The sequence below is a fragment of the Pongo abelii genome, chromosome 8, assembly GCF_028885655.2.
Source record: "Pongo abelii isolate AG06213 chromosome 8, NHGRI_mPonAbe1-v2.0_pri, whole genome shotgun sequence".
Classification (NCBI taxonomy): Eukaryota; Metazoa; Chordata; class Mammalia; order Primates; family Hominidae; genus Pongo; species Pongo abelii.
In genome coordinates, this window is record NC_071993.2 from 74,613,955 (window position 1) to 74,630,234 (window position 16,280).

The 16,280-nt window shown below is 51.9% G+C and overlaps 1 protein-coding gene across 1 annotated transcript; it reads left to right on the top strand.

The window, feature by feature from the left end:
• The first annotated feature begins 1,435 nt into the window (after nt 1–1,435).
• TACR2 (tachykinin receptor 2) lies at nt 1,436–14,068 on the top strand. Its single transcript, XM_002820876.5, has 5 exons — nt 1,436–2,761; nt 3,555–3,749; nt 9,584–9,737; nt 11,283–11,479; nt 13,468–14,068. The coding sequence occupies exons 1-5, from the start codon at nt 2,370–2,372 to the stop codon at nt 13,724–13,726; spliced, it is 1,197 nt and encodes a 398-aa protein (XP_002820922.1). The 5' UTR covers nt 1,436–2,369; the 3' UTR covers nt 13,727–14,068.
• Nucleotides 14,069–16,280: the final 2,212 nt, after the last annotated feature.

Here is a 16,280-nt window from a genome sequence, read left to right on the forward strand (position 1 = left end):
CTTCAAACCATAGCACATAGTTGGAAAGCTGCAAGAGCAGATAATTTAAGGGGGAAATAAAAACTCAGATGTACAAGCTCCAAAACATAATCCCCTTTACATAAACAGTGGAGGTGGCGGGATGTTGTGGGGAGGAAGGAACTTGAACTGTGCTGGGCTTCTGTGACTGGTGACAGGCGCTCAGGCATCCCAGCCCTGCACTGAGTTTGCACCTGAAGCTCAACAAATTCCCACTGCCTGGGAGCAGGAGGACAGCAAAAAGAGCAGGCTGTCTTGGGCTTCCATTCTTATTTCTACACATTCTGCTCTTTAGGACTCTGGCCAGATGAGACAGAAGCAAACCCTAAAGTACTGCTACAGTTGCCGCCACCAACAGAGATCAAAGGCAGAGACCCTTCTGCTAGGGTCCAAAGTCCAAACAGGCCGCTCCAGAGAGGAAACAGGCACACAGGCACACACCCACGGGAGGAGTAGGGGCCCAGGAAGCACCCCCTCCCCAAGGGCAAGGATGGGGTTCCCATTCGACCGAGCACATGCTCCTCACAACTGCACAGCAGGGAGACCAAACAATAGATACAATTTCAGTGTTGATTGTTGATAAACTTACCCAGAAGTTCATAATCAGAAAAATCCATAAAGAAGCTCTTTCAATTTCAGCATGTTTAAGTTTCATGACTTATGGTTTAGCGTTGTTTTTATATTGGGTTCCATGGGTGGCATAATCTTTTCAGCACTAGAGACCTTTAAAGGTCTTTCTCAGCTAACCCCGGGAGACAAGGGCTGGGTGTCAGGGAAGTGACACACGGGGAGAAGCAGAAAATGGACTGGGAGTGTGGGGGCCGAGGCCCAGCCACGAGAAACCCAGGCTGTGCAAGGCAGAGCCTTGGGAGCACAGAGGCTGCTGTGCCGCGGGTTGCTGGTGAATGAGAGGCCTCCTCTGCTTTAACGAACAGCATGCCCCCCGACTCCCGCTAAGCCTGCCCTGCTTTCATGGTCCACACACCACAGGTGTGCACAGGTTCATGCATGTGTGTGAGCTTAACACGTCAGCCGCACATACAGTTGCTCAGAAACATCTTCACAGCTTCACACACGTGCACACAGTCAATGACCAGGAGCAGGTATCTTGGGGCAAACCTAGAGCAGCTTCTCAGGGGTTAAAACTCCAGCTTTGCTGTGGTTCCTGGAAGAGCCCTGACTTTGTCCTAAGACAGGGGTTCTCAAAGTGAAGTGCTGGCTCCAGCAGCATCAGTATCACTTGGGAACTCCCTGGAAACGCTCCGGGTTCTGGTTTCTCCTCCTAGGGTGCCCAGAGCTGTGGGGTCCTCCCTTCGGGCCAGAAACTCCAATCATAGTTTTTATGTACCAACCCCTGTGCTAAACAGACTTTGTGCACATTATCTCCGTTTAAAATTCACAAATGTACTGTGAGATGCACACCATTTTTCTGTATTTCTCAGATGGGGTAGACAGAGCTCAGAAAGGTTAAGAGACTTGCCTGGAGTCACCAAACCAGGCTAGAACTCCTTCTGTATTGAGAATCACTCTTCAGACGTAGCTCCTGTCCTGGGCTGAAAGTCAACACCCGCCGAGAGCTGGGCCCTCTGTACCAGCCCCATCTCCCCCAAGTCTCTCCCTGCCCCTGCAGCCAGTCCTAAATCTTTCAAGAGACAAGGCCAAGCAGGGGGTGGGACCAGGGGCGGGAGCCAAAGCCCCACCTCGTGAGCAGGCAGCACCTCTGCCAAGGCCCCCGCCGGCCCTGCCCCAGAGAACAGCAGGGAAGCTGCAGCGAGGGCTGGCAGCTGGCAGAGTCCTGAGCACCCAGCATCCAGCCCAGCTTGCACCCCAAAGCCTGGAGAGAGGCTGCTGCGCCATTGACCTGTGGACTCCAGAGACTCCCGCTGTGCATTCTTCTGATCTGGAAGGTTTCCTGAATTACGTGACGAGAAACCTGGGTTCGAGTCCTAACTTGTCACCAACTTCCTGAGTGACCTGGGCTGGTCCCGTCCCCTCTTGGAATCTCTGTCTTCCATCTCTTCAGTGAAGGGGTTGATTTATAAGGATGTTTTCTGCTCTGACGCTGTGATTTGAATTCTGTGCTTCCACGTGACATTCGAGAAGTGTGGCCGGAAGGATGGAATCTGAAATGACAATGGTTCTGGACTGGGCTTTGTGCTCAGCCCAGCTCATCTTTGCCTGAGACCTAGGAGTGGCCTCAGGCTCTCCTGATGTGCCACCACGCTTGGCATCTGCTCCTCTCCCTGCCCCCATATTCCCATGCTCTCAAGGGGAGTTCTCTTCCATAGCAAATCCGGGAGGAGCCGAGGAGCCGAGGAGCCAGGCCCTTTGTTCCAGACCCAGAAGCAGCCATGGGGACATGTGACATTGTGACTGAAGCCAATATCTCATCTGGCCCTGAGAGCAACACCACGGGCACCACAGCCTTCTCCATGCCCGGCTGGCAGCTGGCACTGTGGGCCACAGCCTACCTGGCCCTGGTGCTGGTGGCCGTGACGGGCAATGCCACTGTCATCTGGATCATCCTGGCCCATCGGAGGATGCGCACAGTCACCAACTACTTCATCGTCAATCTGGCGCTGGCCGACCTCTGCATGGCTGCCTTCAACGCCGCCTTCAACTTTGTCTATGCCAGCCACAACATCTGGTACTTTGGCCGTGCCTTCTGCTACTTCCAGAACCTCTTCCCCATCACAGCCATGTTTGTCAGCATCTACTCCATGACCGCCATTGCTGCTGACAGGCAAGAGGGTCCTTGGGGAAGCTGGGGGGAGCCTCCTCACTGAGCTGGGGCTCAGACAAGGGTGGTGACATGCCTGTGGTCACACAGCAAGTTTGGGTAGAACCACAGGAATGGCCTCCCAAATCTGGTCATGGTTCAAAACTATGAATCTGGAAGGCGGGGGGACTGTGGAGCCGAAGAAAGTAGACTGCGGGTTAGACACAAAGAAGTACTTTGCACTAGATGCACTAGACGGGTTGTTCAAGTCTGTAGGGGAAGTGGGCAATGTTTTAGGGACCTTCTGAAGTGTTCTTTCCTGGAGTTGATCTTTGTTTTGTTGTCTTTCTTTCACTCCAAAGATATGTCTTATACTGTTTTTTTATTATTCCAGATAGATTACACGAGGGGAAAATGTTAAGGTTGCTTGCAATTATAACCTAATAGGGCCAATTATTTTCCCAACGCTGCTCAGGGCTGAGCTTCAGGCTAATGTTGGATGCTTGGTCTTGCCCTGAGATGGGCTTCCAGTGTGGCTTTCTTGTGGCCGTCCATGGGCTTGTCCATGCCCAGAGGGAAATGGTGGGCTGAGGTGCCTGGGCTGGGGTTCCAAGGCATCAGTGTGCTGTGTGGCTGTGGGAGAGTCACCAGCCCAGCGGGCTCTCTGCAGGTCGGCTGATACTATGATATTGGCAGATGGCAGCAGTGCAGGGAAGGGCTAGAGGGCTTGGGCCTGGGTTGGGAGAGAAGAAGACAGGGGAAAGGGAGCTGGGCTAACAGGAGGGCCCCTGCCGCTCAAGCTGCCCTCTGCTCACAGGTACATGGCCATCGTCCACCCCTTCCAGCCTCGGCTTTCAGCCCCCGGCACCAAGGCGGTTATTGCTGGCATCTGGCTGGTGGCTCTCGCCCTGGCCTCCCCCCAGTGCTTCTACTCCACCGTCACCATGGACCAGGGTGCTACCAAGTGCGTGGTGGCCTGGCCCGAAGACAGCGGGGGCAAGACACTCCTCCTGTAAGGCCTCTGGGGGATTGTGGAGGGCAACAGTGTGTGTGTGTGCGTGTGCACGTGTGTGTGTGTACACGTGCGTGCATGCATCCATAACCATGCATGTGTGGTGTGTGTGCATGGGTGTACACATGAGTGAGTGTACACGGGATTATGTGAATATACCTATATGCTTAGTAAGCAACACACACGATGTAGCCGATCTGTTCTTAGCACTTTACATATATTGACCCATTTAATTCTCCTAACAATGTGGGGTATATACTATATTATTATTCTTACCAATTTTTAGATGAAGAAACTGAGGCACTGAAAAACTAAGTAACATGCCCAAAACCACACAGCTAGTAATTCAAATCCAGCTAGTCATTTGAATCCAGCTAGGGATTCAAATCCAAGCAATCCTGCCCAGGGCCCAATCTCCTCACCACTCTGCTACTCAAATATGCACCCGTGCATCCTTAGATAAGGATATGCATGCATGCACACGTGTATGTGACTGTACATGTCACATGAACATGAGGCACCCATTTCTGCCTGTGTGTGCACGTGCAAGTGTGTGGGCATGTCTGTAGATGTGTTTGCACACAGGCATGTGTTAGGGACGTGTGTAGGCGTGTGTTTGGGGGAGACTATATGCTCAGGCCACAAAGCGGCAGAAGACTGAGGCAGAAAGGGTCCATGATGGAGCCTGGGACATTTTCAGGCTGCCGAGGTGGGCATCACGGGCTGGAGGCAGGGAGGGCAGGGTTAGAGGAACTCAGGCATGGCCCAGCTGCTGTGTGACCCTGGGTGAGTCCTTTCTCCATTCCGGCCTCAGTTTCCGAGGATCTCACAATGTGTCTTTGTGGTCCCCAGGCACTGAGCCGTTGCTCGGTAGAGGCTAGAGAACTGACTGGGGTTCTGGGCTCAGTCAGGCCCAAGTCGTGGCCTGCTCCCACCTGGCCGGAGGATGCCTCACACTCACGTAACCGCTGAACCTCTAGCTTTCTCTCTCTAAAATAAGGATTCATAATAGTACCTTGCTTTGTGAGCATTAATGAGATAGTGTACCTGAAGCCCTTAGCACCATGCCTGGCACAGAACTGGTACCCAGTATGTGGTAGCTTAAATAGGGGACACATGAAAACACACCTGGGGGTGGCAGATCCTTCCCACAAAGTCCCAGCTGCCCCAAGCATGAGGGTGTGCATGGTCCGAGGTGAGGGCTGCCAAGTAGCCATGGCAACACACCTCTCCTCCAACACCCTCCCTGCCTGGTCTCCATCTGTCCTGAGCACCGGCCAGGAGAAGGCTGCTCTTGTGGGCTTCAGGGATAGGGAAGGCGCCGTTCTTCTGAGAAGCCGTTCCTGTGGACTGGCGAGTCTCGAGGAGAGGCCCTGCCCAGAGTCTCTGCCCCTCCCTGCACCCCACCCTCTCACGGAGGGCGGTATCCATATATGGGGAATGCCCCGCTTTCTGGCTCAGCAAAGGGTGGAGAGCAGAACATATTGAGACCGGCCACTTGGGGGCGGTATTTCTCCACCTTAATACAGGACAACTGTGCGCGCCAGCTCTCCGGGAACAGCGAGTTCCAACCCAGATTCAGGCGACTGGGAAAAACAGGCGGGCAGGGGTGGGCTAGGAAAGCCATACTTTGGTGTTACTTAAAATTCCGAAAGGATTTGGGGAAAGTCTGGTTTTAAGTGTGAGAATATGTTATTGTTTTTCTTGGGGGAGAGCCTAATTTAGGATGAGGGCTCCATCCACACAGGCTCATGTAACTGTGTGTAATTAGGAATCTGATGAAATTAAAGATGCCCTCTTCAGGAACATGTGCACACACCCCCAAAATCAAAATACAAAAAGACTCCCTTTGGGAGGCCAAGGCGGGCAGATCACCTGAGGTCAGGAGTTCAAGACCAGCCTGGCCAACGTGATGAAACCCTGTCTCTATTAAAAATATAAAAATTAGCTGGGTGTGATGGTGGGTGCCTGTAATCCCAGCTACTTGGGAGGCTGAGGCAGGAGAATCGCTTGAACCTGGGAGGTGGAGGTTGCAGTGAGCCAAGATCACACCATTGCACTCCAGCCTGGGCGACAAGAGCGAAATTCCATCTCAAAACAAAACAAACAAAAAAAGGCGGCCCCTGGAACTCTTCCCCTCTGTCTTCTGCAATGGAGACCTAGCCCAGGGTGAATTTCTGTCCTGCATAACATCCGAGGAGCAAGCAACAGAGGAGTGTGGCTCCTGCTAAGGAAGGACTTAGAGATGGCCTCCTCCTTTTACAGATGGGGAAACTGAGGCTGAGGGAAAGCCCTGACTTGCCTAAAATCATGCTTTAAACAAGAGGCTGGACAAGAGCCCTGTTCTGACTCCCACAGTGCTGACCCTCAGAAAAGGGGAAATTTGGTCATGATTAAATCTGGTCATGATTAAGTCTGTGTATGACACAGACTTCCTGTGCCTCTCTGGGCCTCAGTTTCCTATCTGGACACTGAGATAGGTGGCCCTGTAGATCCTCACTCTGTAAGGTGATGGGCCCTGGCCCTCGTTGCCCCTCCTCCCCTCTTATCTGCTCCACACTGGGGTTCTCAACCCAAAGCCTACTTGAGGATCAGAGAGTCTAGGAGCACCTGAACCTCTTGTAATTGGCATGCTTGCCAAAAGAACCCAAGCAGAATTCTAAACAAAAAACTTTAGGAGAGAGATTTACCGGAGCCATTATAATCACCCAATGGGTTCATCTTGCCTGCTGCCTAGACAGAACTGATTTATCAAGACAGGGGAATTGCAGTGGAGAAAAAGTAATTCATGCAGAGCCGGCTGTGCAGGAGACCAGAGTTTTATAATTACTCAAATCAGGCCAGGCGCGTTGGCTCACGCCTGTAATCCCAGCACTTTGGGAGGCCAAGGCAGTGGTCAGGAGTTCAAGACTAGCCCAGCCAACATGGTAAAACCCTGTCTCTACTAAAAATACAAAAATTAGTAGGGTGTGGTGGCAGGCACCTGTAATCTCAGCTATTTGGGAGACTGAGGCAGGAGGATCACTTGAACCTGGGAGGTGGAGGTTGTGGTGAGCCGAGACCCCACCATTGCACTCCAGCCTGGGCAACAAGAACAAAGCTCCATCTCAAAAAAAAAAAACAAAAACAAAAACATAATCAAATCAGTCTCCCTTAGCATTCAGGAATCAGTCTTTAAAGATAATTTGGCAGGTAGGGGCTTGGCAAATGGGGAGTGCTGATTGGTTGGGTTGGAGATGGAATCATAGGGGGTTGAAATGAGGTTTTCTTGCTGTCTTCTGTTCCTGGGTGCGATAGCAGAACTGGTTGAGTCAGATTACCCGGTCTGGGTGGTGTCAGCTGATCCACTGAGTGCAGGGTCTGCAAAATATCTCAAGCACTGATCTTAGGTTTTACAATAGTGATGTTACCCCCCAGGAATTTGGGGGAGGTTCAAACTCTTGGAGCCAGAGGCTGCATGACCCCTAAACTAATTTCTATTCTTGTAGCTAATTTGTTGGTCCTGGAAAGGCAGATTGGATCCCAGGCAAGAAGGGGGTCTTTTCAGGAAACGGCTGTTATCAATTTTGTTTCAGAGTAAAATCATGAACTGAATTCCTTCCCAAAGATAGTTTGGCCTATGCCCAGGCATGAACAAGGACAGCTTAAGGATTAGAAGCAAGATAGAGTTGGTTAGGTCTGATTTCTTTCACTGTCATAATTTCCTCAGTTATTTTTGCAAAGGTGGTTTCACCATGGGTCCCCTTCCCTTGGGGTGGCAGCACCTCTAGACAGGGGCCCAACAAGCCTAGCACACGGCAGGTAGAAGCAGGAGGTTTGGGAACACCTCAGTCCTCCCAGTAAGAAAGAAAAAGTCAAATGACAGGACCAGGGGTCTCAGGCCCATTGTTGGAATGCTCCAAGGACTCTGTTCCATGAAAGGGACCCCCAAATGCCAAAGGAGCCGAGACCCAAAGAAGGAGGCAGAACAAATCCAGTTTGTCAGTATTGGGTGATTTATTGAGGGAAGTTACAGACCGAAGTGGGATCTTGGGTGGCCACAAGACAGGTGGAGCTCTGCATTCTCACACCCCAGACGCAAGGCTTAGATACCATAGGGAAAGGGTATTCGTGCTCCAGCGAGACAACCAAAGGCAGCCCTCCAGAACAGGCAAGAATGCTATGTGCATCACAGCCTACGATTTGTGGAGTAACATCAAGGTTGACATGTTCTTACACTAGGGGCAGTAAATAAAGTAGAAATCAGAAGGCATTCACAAGACTGGGGCGAATCGGAAGTCAACACAGGGGAGTGGCATCCAAGATGGAGTCACTTTTGTCTCCACAGGCTCCCACTGCAGACCTGCCTGGGAGTCAGTCCCCAGCCTGCAGCTCATCAGAGAGAGGCTGCAGCTTCACTCATAAACCAGAGATCTGAGAACTGGGGACACTGTCTTTTTTTTTTCCGACAGGGTCTCACTCCATCGCCCAGGCTAGGGCGCAGTGGCCCAATCATAGCTCACTGCAGCCTTGATCTCCCGGGCTCAAGTGAACCTCTTGCCTCAGCCTCCTGAGTAGCTGGAATTATAGGTGTGCCCCACTATGCCTGGCTAATTTTTTTAATTTTTTTTTTATAGAGATAGGGTCTCACTATCTTGCCCAGGCTGGCCTCAAATTCCTGGGCTCAAGCAGTCCTCCCATCCTGGTCTCCCAAAGTTTAGGGATTACAGGCATGAGCCACCACGCCTGGCCTACACTGTTTCCAAAACGAAATGAAAAGCCTCAACACAACCCAGTGTCCTCCCTGGGGACAGGGTAGGAAGCCACACAATGGTACTCTGCATCACTTCCTCAAAGATGGTATGAAAGAGCATTTGCTGGCACAGACAAGGTTCCCAGCCAAATGCTGATAAGCCATAAGCAGATGACACAGCAGCATGTGATATATGGCGCTTTTCCACTGTCCCATTCCTCCATAGCTATGTTGGTGCAGATGGAGCCTTATTAACACCAGTCATTTTATCCATCCAGACAGATACAGATTATATATATATATATGTACATATACATATAAGTATACATATACGTATACATATATGGCTATACTGTAGGATACACTCCAAGACCCCCGGTGGATGCTTGAAACTTCAGATAGTACCGAATTCTTTCTATATGTATATATATATACTGTTTTTTTCCTCAACATACCTATGATAAAGTTTAATTTATAAATTAGGCACAGTAAGAGATTAACAGTAACTACTAATAAAACAGAACAAGTATAACAATATACTGTAATTAAACTTCTGTGAATGAGGCCTTCCCTCTCAAAATATCTTGTTGTACTGTCCTCCCCTATTTTGGATCCGCAGTTGGGAGGGGTAACTGAAACCCGGGAAAGTGAAACTCCCATCAGGGGTGACTACTATTCATACATATGATTCTGGAAAAAATATGCCAGATATTAATAGTTAATGTTAATAGTGGTGAGAGTGGGATAATTTTACTGCCTCCTTTGTGCTTAATGGTATTTTAAATTGCAAACAAATTATTTTTTAATTTGTTTCGTTCACTTTTCGTTTTTTTGACGCGTGTCTATCACGTGGAAGGACGTGATATGGAAGGATGCAGGGCTACTGCTGGCGTCCCTTTTGCAGGGGAAGCCGTCTCCTGGCACACAGGCTACCCAGTGTCCCCTTTATTTTTGTTTAAATCAAACCAAGTCCCTGGGAGGCGCCCAGGGTGGGCCCGCAGGGGCGGCTCCACAGTGCCCGCGGGGTCCCAGGACCAGGCGCTGGCAGACTTCGGAGTCGCCCCCGGGCCCTCCGCTGCCCAGGCCCCGGCTCTCTCTGCAGGTACCACCTCGTGGTGATCGCCCTCATCTACTTCCTGCCGCTCGCGGTGATGTTCGTCGCCTACAGCGTCATCGGCCTCACGCTCTGGAGGCGCGCAGTGCCCGGACATCAGGCGCACGGTGCCAACCTGCGCCACCTGCAGGCCAAGAAGAAGGTGGGCGCGGGGGCGGGGGCCTGACGGGGGCGGGACAGGGCCTGGCCCCGCCCTGGGGAGCCGCCCTTGCGGTCTCAAGGCCGGTCCACAAGAGGGCGCCCGGGAGAAGCTTGCGGAAGCTGCCTTTGCGCGAAGTCTGGGGCCAGAGCCTGACCGCGTTCCTCCCGGCCGGGCGGATTTGCCTTTGGTCTTTGGCCAAATACTAAATTAAAGAAACTTGCCGGGCGCGGCGGCTCACGCCTGTAATCCCAGTTCTCAGGGAGGCAAAGGCGGGAGGATAGCTTGAGGTCAGGAGTTCGAGGCCTGCCTGGGCAATATAGTGAGACCCCGTTCTCCACAAAAAGGGAGAAAAAAAAAGACAAAAAAAAAATTAAAGAAACTTCTCAGAATGTTAGGGGAGTCAGGAACTCCTAAAGCCCCAAGAATTCAGATACCCCCAAGAATCTTAGAATGATAAAATATTAAAATCTTAGACTTTTTGAATAATCAGAATGTTGAAATTGAGAAGCCCCACATATAGAAGGTGCCTAGACAGTCACAGGAAAGCGCTCAAAGGCTGGAACTGCGGACCCCAGAGGTCGTGGAGACCAGATTGTTGTCCAGCTTCATCAAATCTGTCTCCAGTTTCTTCCAGAAGTGGCAGTGTCCCCCTACTCCCTGCCATCCAGGGTCCCCCGAAGGTCCTGATGTAGCCCTCTGTGCCCCAGACCCCCTTCACCCTCCTTCAGTCCAAGCTTGTCCTTGCCCCCTTCCTGCCAGGCAACAGGGGAGGTAATGGGTTAACCACATCATGTAGCCAGGTCAAAGCCATGCTTCTCATCCAATAGTAGGCATCTTTCACAGGGTGGTTCGGGGAGATAGCTGCACATGGGCGCCATCTGGTGCCCCTCATGGAGCACTGGCCTCCATCTGCTCCACACTAGGGGTCTCAACCCAGATCCTAGGTGAGGATCAGGGTGCCCAGAAGCCCCCAGACCTTTTGTAATTGGCATGCTGGGCTGCCAAACGGAGCGGGAGTGTGCCTGCAGGGGCCAGGCTCCGAGGAGCGGGAGGTCCAGGAGCTGACCCGTGGGCAGAGGCAGGGGTCCCTGGTTGGAACCTTACAGCCCACAGAGAGAAGGGCTGTGCCGATACGGATCCCAGAGAGGGGGCGGCCTGGGAACGCATAGCTGACACAGGGGTTCCCCTAGGGATGAGGTTAGGAGAGAGAGCTCAGCCACTCTCCAGGTAGGGGGAGCTGCAGTGAATGAAGGGGTCCCAGACACCTTTTGTAGGAAGTGGCCATTGAGCTGGGCTTCAAGGAGTGAGGACTTTAAAGGAAGGATGGCAGTGTGGGCAGAGGGACCGGTGTGAGCACGGCCCTCTGAGGTTGGGGGCTCAGGAAGGTCTGGACAAAACATGCTCAGAGGCCTGAGTAATAGAGCTAACGGGGTCTGAGTGTGGAGCAATTCCCAGGTGGGTGCAAGGGGTCCTCTGCGTCTGCCTTCGGAGGGCTGGGGCTGGGGCTTGCGCACTAAGAAGTAACTTGAGCCTCTCCTGGACCAGTTTGTGAAGACCATGGTGCTGGTGGTGGTGACGTTTGCCATCTGCTGGCTGCCCTACCACCTCTACTTCATCCTGGGCAGCTTCCAGGAGGACATCTACTGCCACAAGTTCATCCAGCAAGTCTACCTGGCACTCTTCTGGTTGGCCATGAGCTCCACCATGTACAATCCCATCATCTACTGCTGCCTCAACCACAGGTGAGCCCCCACTCCAGCCCCACCCTCTGCCCTCAGGGCCCCACTGCCCAGCCCCAGGTGGGCTCCCCTACACAGCTCAAGCATCCACCCTCGTTCCTGCTGGAACCTGTGGCCCTGTGCCCCCAGCCTACATGAGAAAGCCGTCCTCACACTCAGCCCCCAGCACAATAATCCCTCTGGCCTGGGCCTAGCTTGAGCCCCCTTCCTCCCCAAAGCCTCGCCGTCTCCCAGGCTGTAGCTCTCACTGTCTGTTCCTGCTGGCTCTTCTGGGTTCTGTGTCTGGGGCAAGAGAAGAGAGAAGCGACGGCCAGAGAGATGGAGGGGAGGGGAGAGTCACAGAGAGGGGGCGGGACAGACAGACGAAGGAAAGAAAAGCTAAGTAGCAGGAGGGAGGGACTGACTTCTGTTCTAGTATTTTCACGAGCTTCCTACTGAGGGCTTTCCTGGAGCCGAGTGAGTGGCACCCATCCGGCAGTGGAAGCAGTGGATGGGGGCTGGGGCCAGCACAGGGGTGGAGCAGGCTGCTGCCTGGAAAGCTCACAGTGCATGCCCTGTCCTCCAGGGACTTTCAGGGCAGCTGGGAAGTGACCTTGTCAGAGACAGCCAGGAAGGAGGGGGCCAGAATCTCACTCTCCTGGCATCATCCAGTTTCCCTAGCCCTTGTGATTCTGAGGAAATGAGTCCCAGAGAGGGGCCTGCACTTGCTCTGGGGCACCTGGAGAGGTGGGGGGTGGTGAGTCAGGCAGGAACCCAGCCCCAGGAGTTCTGCAGGGCAGGCCTTTCAGTAGCAAGAAACCCTGAAGGTGGGGCAAGTAAGGGGCGGCAAGAGGTGGACACAGTCTCACCTCAGTGAGACAATGATGTGGGCAAAGTTGGCCTTGGACCTCTTTGTTCATGTTTTTTGTCACCTCCCTGGCCAGGTAGCCAGGCCACTCATAATGCCATTGGGATCTTTGTTGCTCAGACATTTCACCTGCCTGGGGCAGGCCAAAAGGAAGTAAGGAGCTATGATTTTTTGCAGGAGGCCAGAACCCTCTATCTCCTGAGAGGGAAGTAGATAATAGGAGAGAAGCAGGTGTCACCCCCACTCTACAGATGGGGAAACTGAGCTTCAGAATGTAAGATGCTCCCAAATTCATACGACAAACAGTAAAGCCAGGACTCCATGTGTCTCCAAGGCCTGTCATCTTATACTCACACCACACATTTCTCTTTTAAAGACTTGTGGGATTGAAAACCTGGAGACAGGGACTCTGACATCTGGGAGGGGCCACCAGCCCACTGTGTCTGTGGGTTGATCACTCTCCTGCTACCCAAGGGAGATACAGTCCCTGGGAGTCTAAACAACACCCCAGGCTCTACAAGATCCTGACATCACTTCTGGATCATTCCCTTCTCTGAGCGGCCGGCGTTCCCTTTCTGCCGTCTGATTTCTTCCACTCACCGTGTGTGCTTCCTCTGAACTCCCGTTCAGTGCTGCCATGGGGAGAGCTGTTTGTTTTCAGGCAAATGCATCAGAACTTGGTGGCTCTGAGTGTGGGTTTTTCAATGCAGTCCCCTTGGGAAAAACATCCTTGTTTTCCCAAGTTGCCAAAGCCTCCATTGTGTTTTAGCAGGTTCTTCTTTGACTCCTCCCTTAGAAGCCAGTTAACAAGTCAAACAAGAACATTTGCTGTTTTTTTTTGTTTGTTTTTTGTTTTTTTTAGTAATTATGCTGGGGTGGTTTTTTGTTTGTAATAACAGATGACCTAAATCAGCTTAGTCACCCACTTCATTCACTAGACCCAGCTCCAGAACACTCTGGCAGTTTCCAAAAACCAAACTCACCCACGAAGGCATCTCTCAAGAGCCCCTGAGCCATGGGAGGCTCTTGGAGAGAGACAGTGACTTTCCTCTGGAAGGGAGTCAGTTTCCTGGTGGTGGGGGCAGTCACATCACAGCTCCTGTGCCCCTAACTCCCTGGCTCAAGGTGCCCCTCGCTCCCCCAGGTTTCGCTCTGGATTCCGGCTTGCCTTCCGCTGCTGCCCGTGGGTCACACCCACCAAGGAAGATAAGCTCGAGCTGACTCCCACGCCCTCCCTCTCCACGAGAGTCAACAGGTGTCACACTAAGGAGACTTTGTTCATGGCTGGGGATGCAGCCCTCTCCGAGGCTACCAGTGGAGACGGGGGTCGTCCCCAGGATGGATCAGGGCTATGGTTTGGGTATGGTTTGCTTGTCCCCACCAAAACTCATGTTGAAATTTGATCCGAATGTGGCAGTGTTGGGAGGTAGGGGTTAGTGGGAGGTGTTTGGGTATTGGGGATGGATCCCTTATGAATAGATTAATGCCTTCCAGCTGGAGTGAATCATCACTCTTGTCGGAATGGACTAGTTCCCAAGATAACAAGTTGTTAGAAAGAGTGTGGTGTCCTCAGTTTCCCTGTCTTGCTTCCTCTCTCATCATGTGATCTCTTTGCACACAACACTTCCCTTCCACCTTCCACCGTGACAAGCAGCAGCCTGAGGCCTTAACCAGATGCAGCTGCCCAATCTTGGATATTCCAGCCACCAGAATCATGAGCCAAATAAACCTCTTTTCTTTGTAAATTACCTAGTCTCAGGTATTCCATGAAAGCAACACAAATGGACTGAGATAGGTGCCTACTGAACCCTGAAGCCTTGTGCCTGGCTGCAGAATGAGGTGTAGCACCCTTTGAGAAGTAGCCAATTGAGAGGACCACATCTGAAAGTTCAGCTTATGTCCCATCCTTCAGTATACCAATACAAAGACAACATGGGGCCAGAACTCCAGAAAGGATGCTGACTTTAAGAGGACTCAGCCACCCATCTCAGAGAGCACTTCAGGGGATCCAGTAAGGGTCAGAAAAGACAGTGTAAGCTGATATTTATCTAATCTAGGAGATGCAAGCTCAAATGCCTTCCTGGGGCATACAAGAATATGTATAAAAGAAAAACTGCAAATGTGATGATAAAAGACAACTGACTTCCACCCTCAGTTTGAGCTAATAGGGAATGGTGGGGGCCATGGCAACCTGGAGAGGACAGGCATTCAAAGGGGACGAGAACTACTCAGCTCTGGACAAACGTTGCCACATGGTAATGGGAGCCCACTGTTGCTAGATCTTCTAAATCTTTCAAGAGAAGCTAAAAATCCACATTTGTATGTGAGTCTTCCAGATTTGTTGAATTTGACCCACATTTTCATAAACTTTGCATAAGTTAAACAAAACGTATCTGTGGGCAATGCAACCATGACCCTGATTCGTCATTAGGCTGTGGATACAAAGCAGGAAACTTCTTATTTCACAAAGCCCAGTGACTGGGTCAGCTGAGGGCTTCTCTGTCTCAGTATTTAAGAAGTCAGATACAGCCCACGTCGACGGTGATTAAGAGCCAAAAAAGTCAGCTGTGTTTCCTCAGGCAAGTCACTTTGACCTCTGCCCAGTATCAAAACTACTTCACAGGGATGCTGTGAGGAACAATGGGAGTAATGTCTATAAACTAGCAGGCCAGACCAGATTAAGTGCCCAATACATGGTAGCCAGGACTTCTTTTTGTTTGTTTGTTTTTGAGACAGGGTTTCACTCTGTGAGACCCAGGCAGGAGTGCAGTGGCACCATCATGGCTCACTGCAGCCTCAACCTCCCGGGCTCAGGGGAGCCTCCTGCCTCAGTCTCCCATGTAGCTGGGACCACAGGTACATACCACCACACCCAGCTAGTTTTTAAGTTTTTTGTAGATATGGGGTCTTGCTATGTTGTCCAGGCTGGTCTTGAACTCCTGGGCTCAATCATTCCTCCTGCCTGTCTCCTGAAGTGGTGGGATTACAGATGTGAGCCACCACACCTGGCTGTTAGCCATGACTTTTAACTATTTTACACAAAAGCCACCTACAAAGCAGCAGCACAGCTCCCACTCCCACTTCTGCAACAAGAAGCTAGAGGGCAGAAAGCAGCAACTGTCCCAACTCCCAGAAAGCTCCTGGTCTGGCCCAGCCCATTCCAGGGGCACACCTCCTCCTGCTTGCCAACTCAGCCTCCACGCCCTGGTTCCCCTGCAGAAGAGCCATGTAGCATTGTCAGTGCACACTGAAAGATGTAATGTTATCTGTGTTCTCCAAAAAATCACTGCTCCATAGACACCAGCACCATGCCCCTAATAAAGGGACTCTGGTGGTCTGGCAATCGGTCCCGCGGGAAGCCACTTAGAGCCGCAGTTGCGGCTTGGGACATCACAGGGTGCTTGGGTGCAGAGTGACATGGAACCCACCAAGGCTGGGGGAGAATCCAAAATGGTAGCCTGGGAATAGACCAGGAATCTCTTGAGGTGGAGGTGGAAAGGGAGAGTAAAAGGTCAGACAACGGTTAATTTCCTAGGGATGAGGTCAATCTAAGATCCAGGAGGGGTGGGCCGGGAGCGATGGCTCACGCCTATAATCCCAGCAGTGTGGGAGGCCGAGGCGGGCAGATTGCTTGAGCTCAGGAGTTGGAGACCAGCCCTGGCAACACAGTGAGACCCTGTCTACAGAAAATAAAAATAAAAAATAAAGAAAAAAGATCCAGGAGCGGGAGAGTGCAGCCACCCTGGGCTGCTTGAAGATTTCATCTGTGTTTGGGTAGAGGGGGCGGAGAGGGGTGGGGCAGAGCACATTTCATCCTTTGTCTTGGGGTTGGCAGACAGGAAGATGAAGGGCAGGATCCGTGTGGGGATGGCAGAGAGGGGACCAGTGTTGCAGTCCTCTCATTGAACCCAAGCAGCCTGGAAGCCAAGTGGCCTTGTTCTATAATCCCAGCACTTT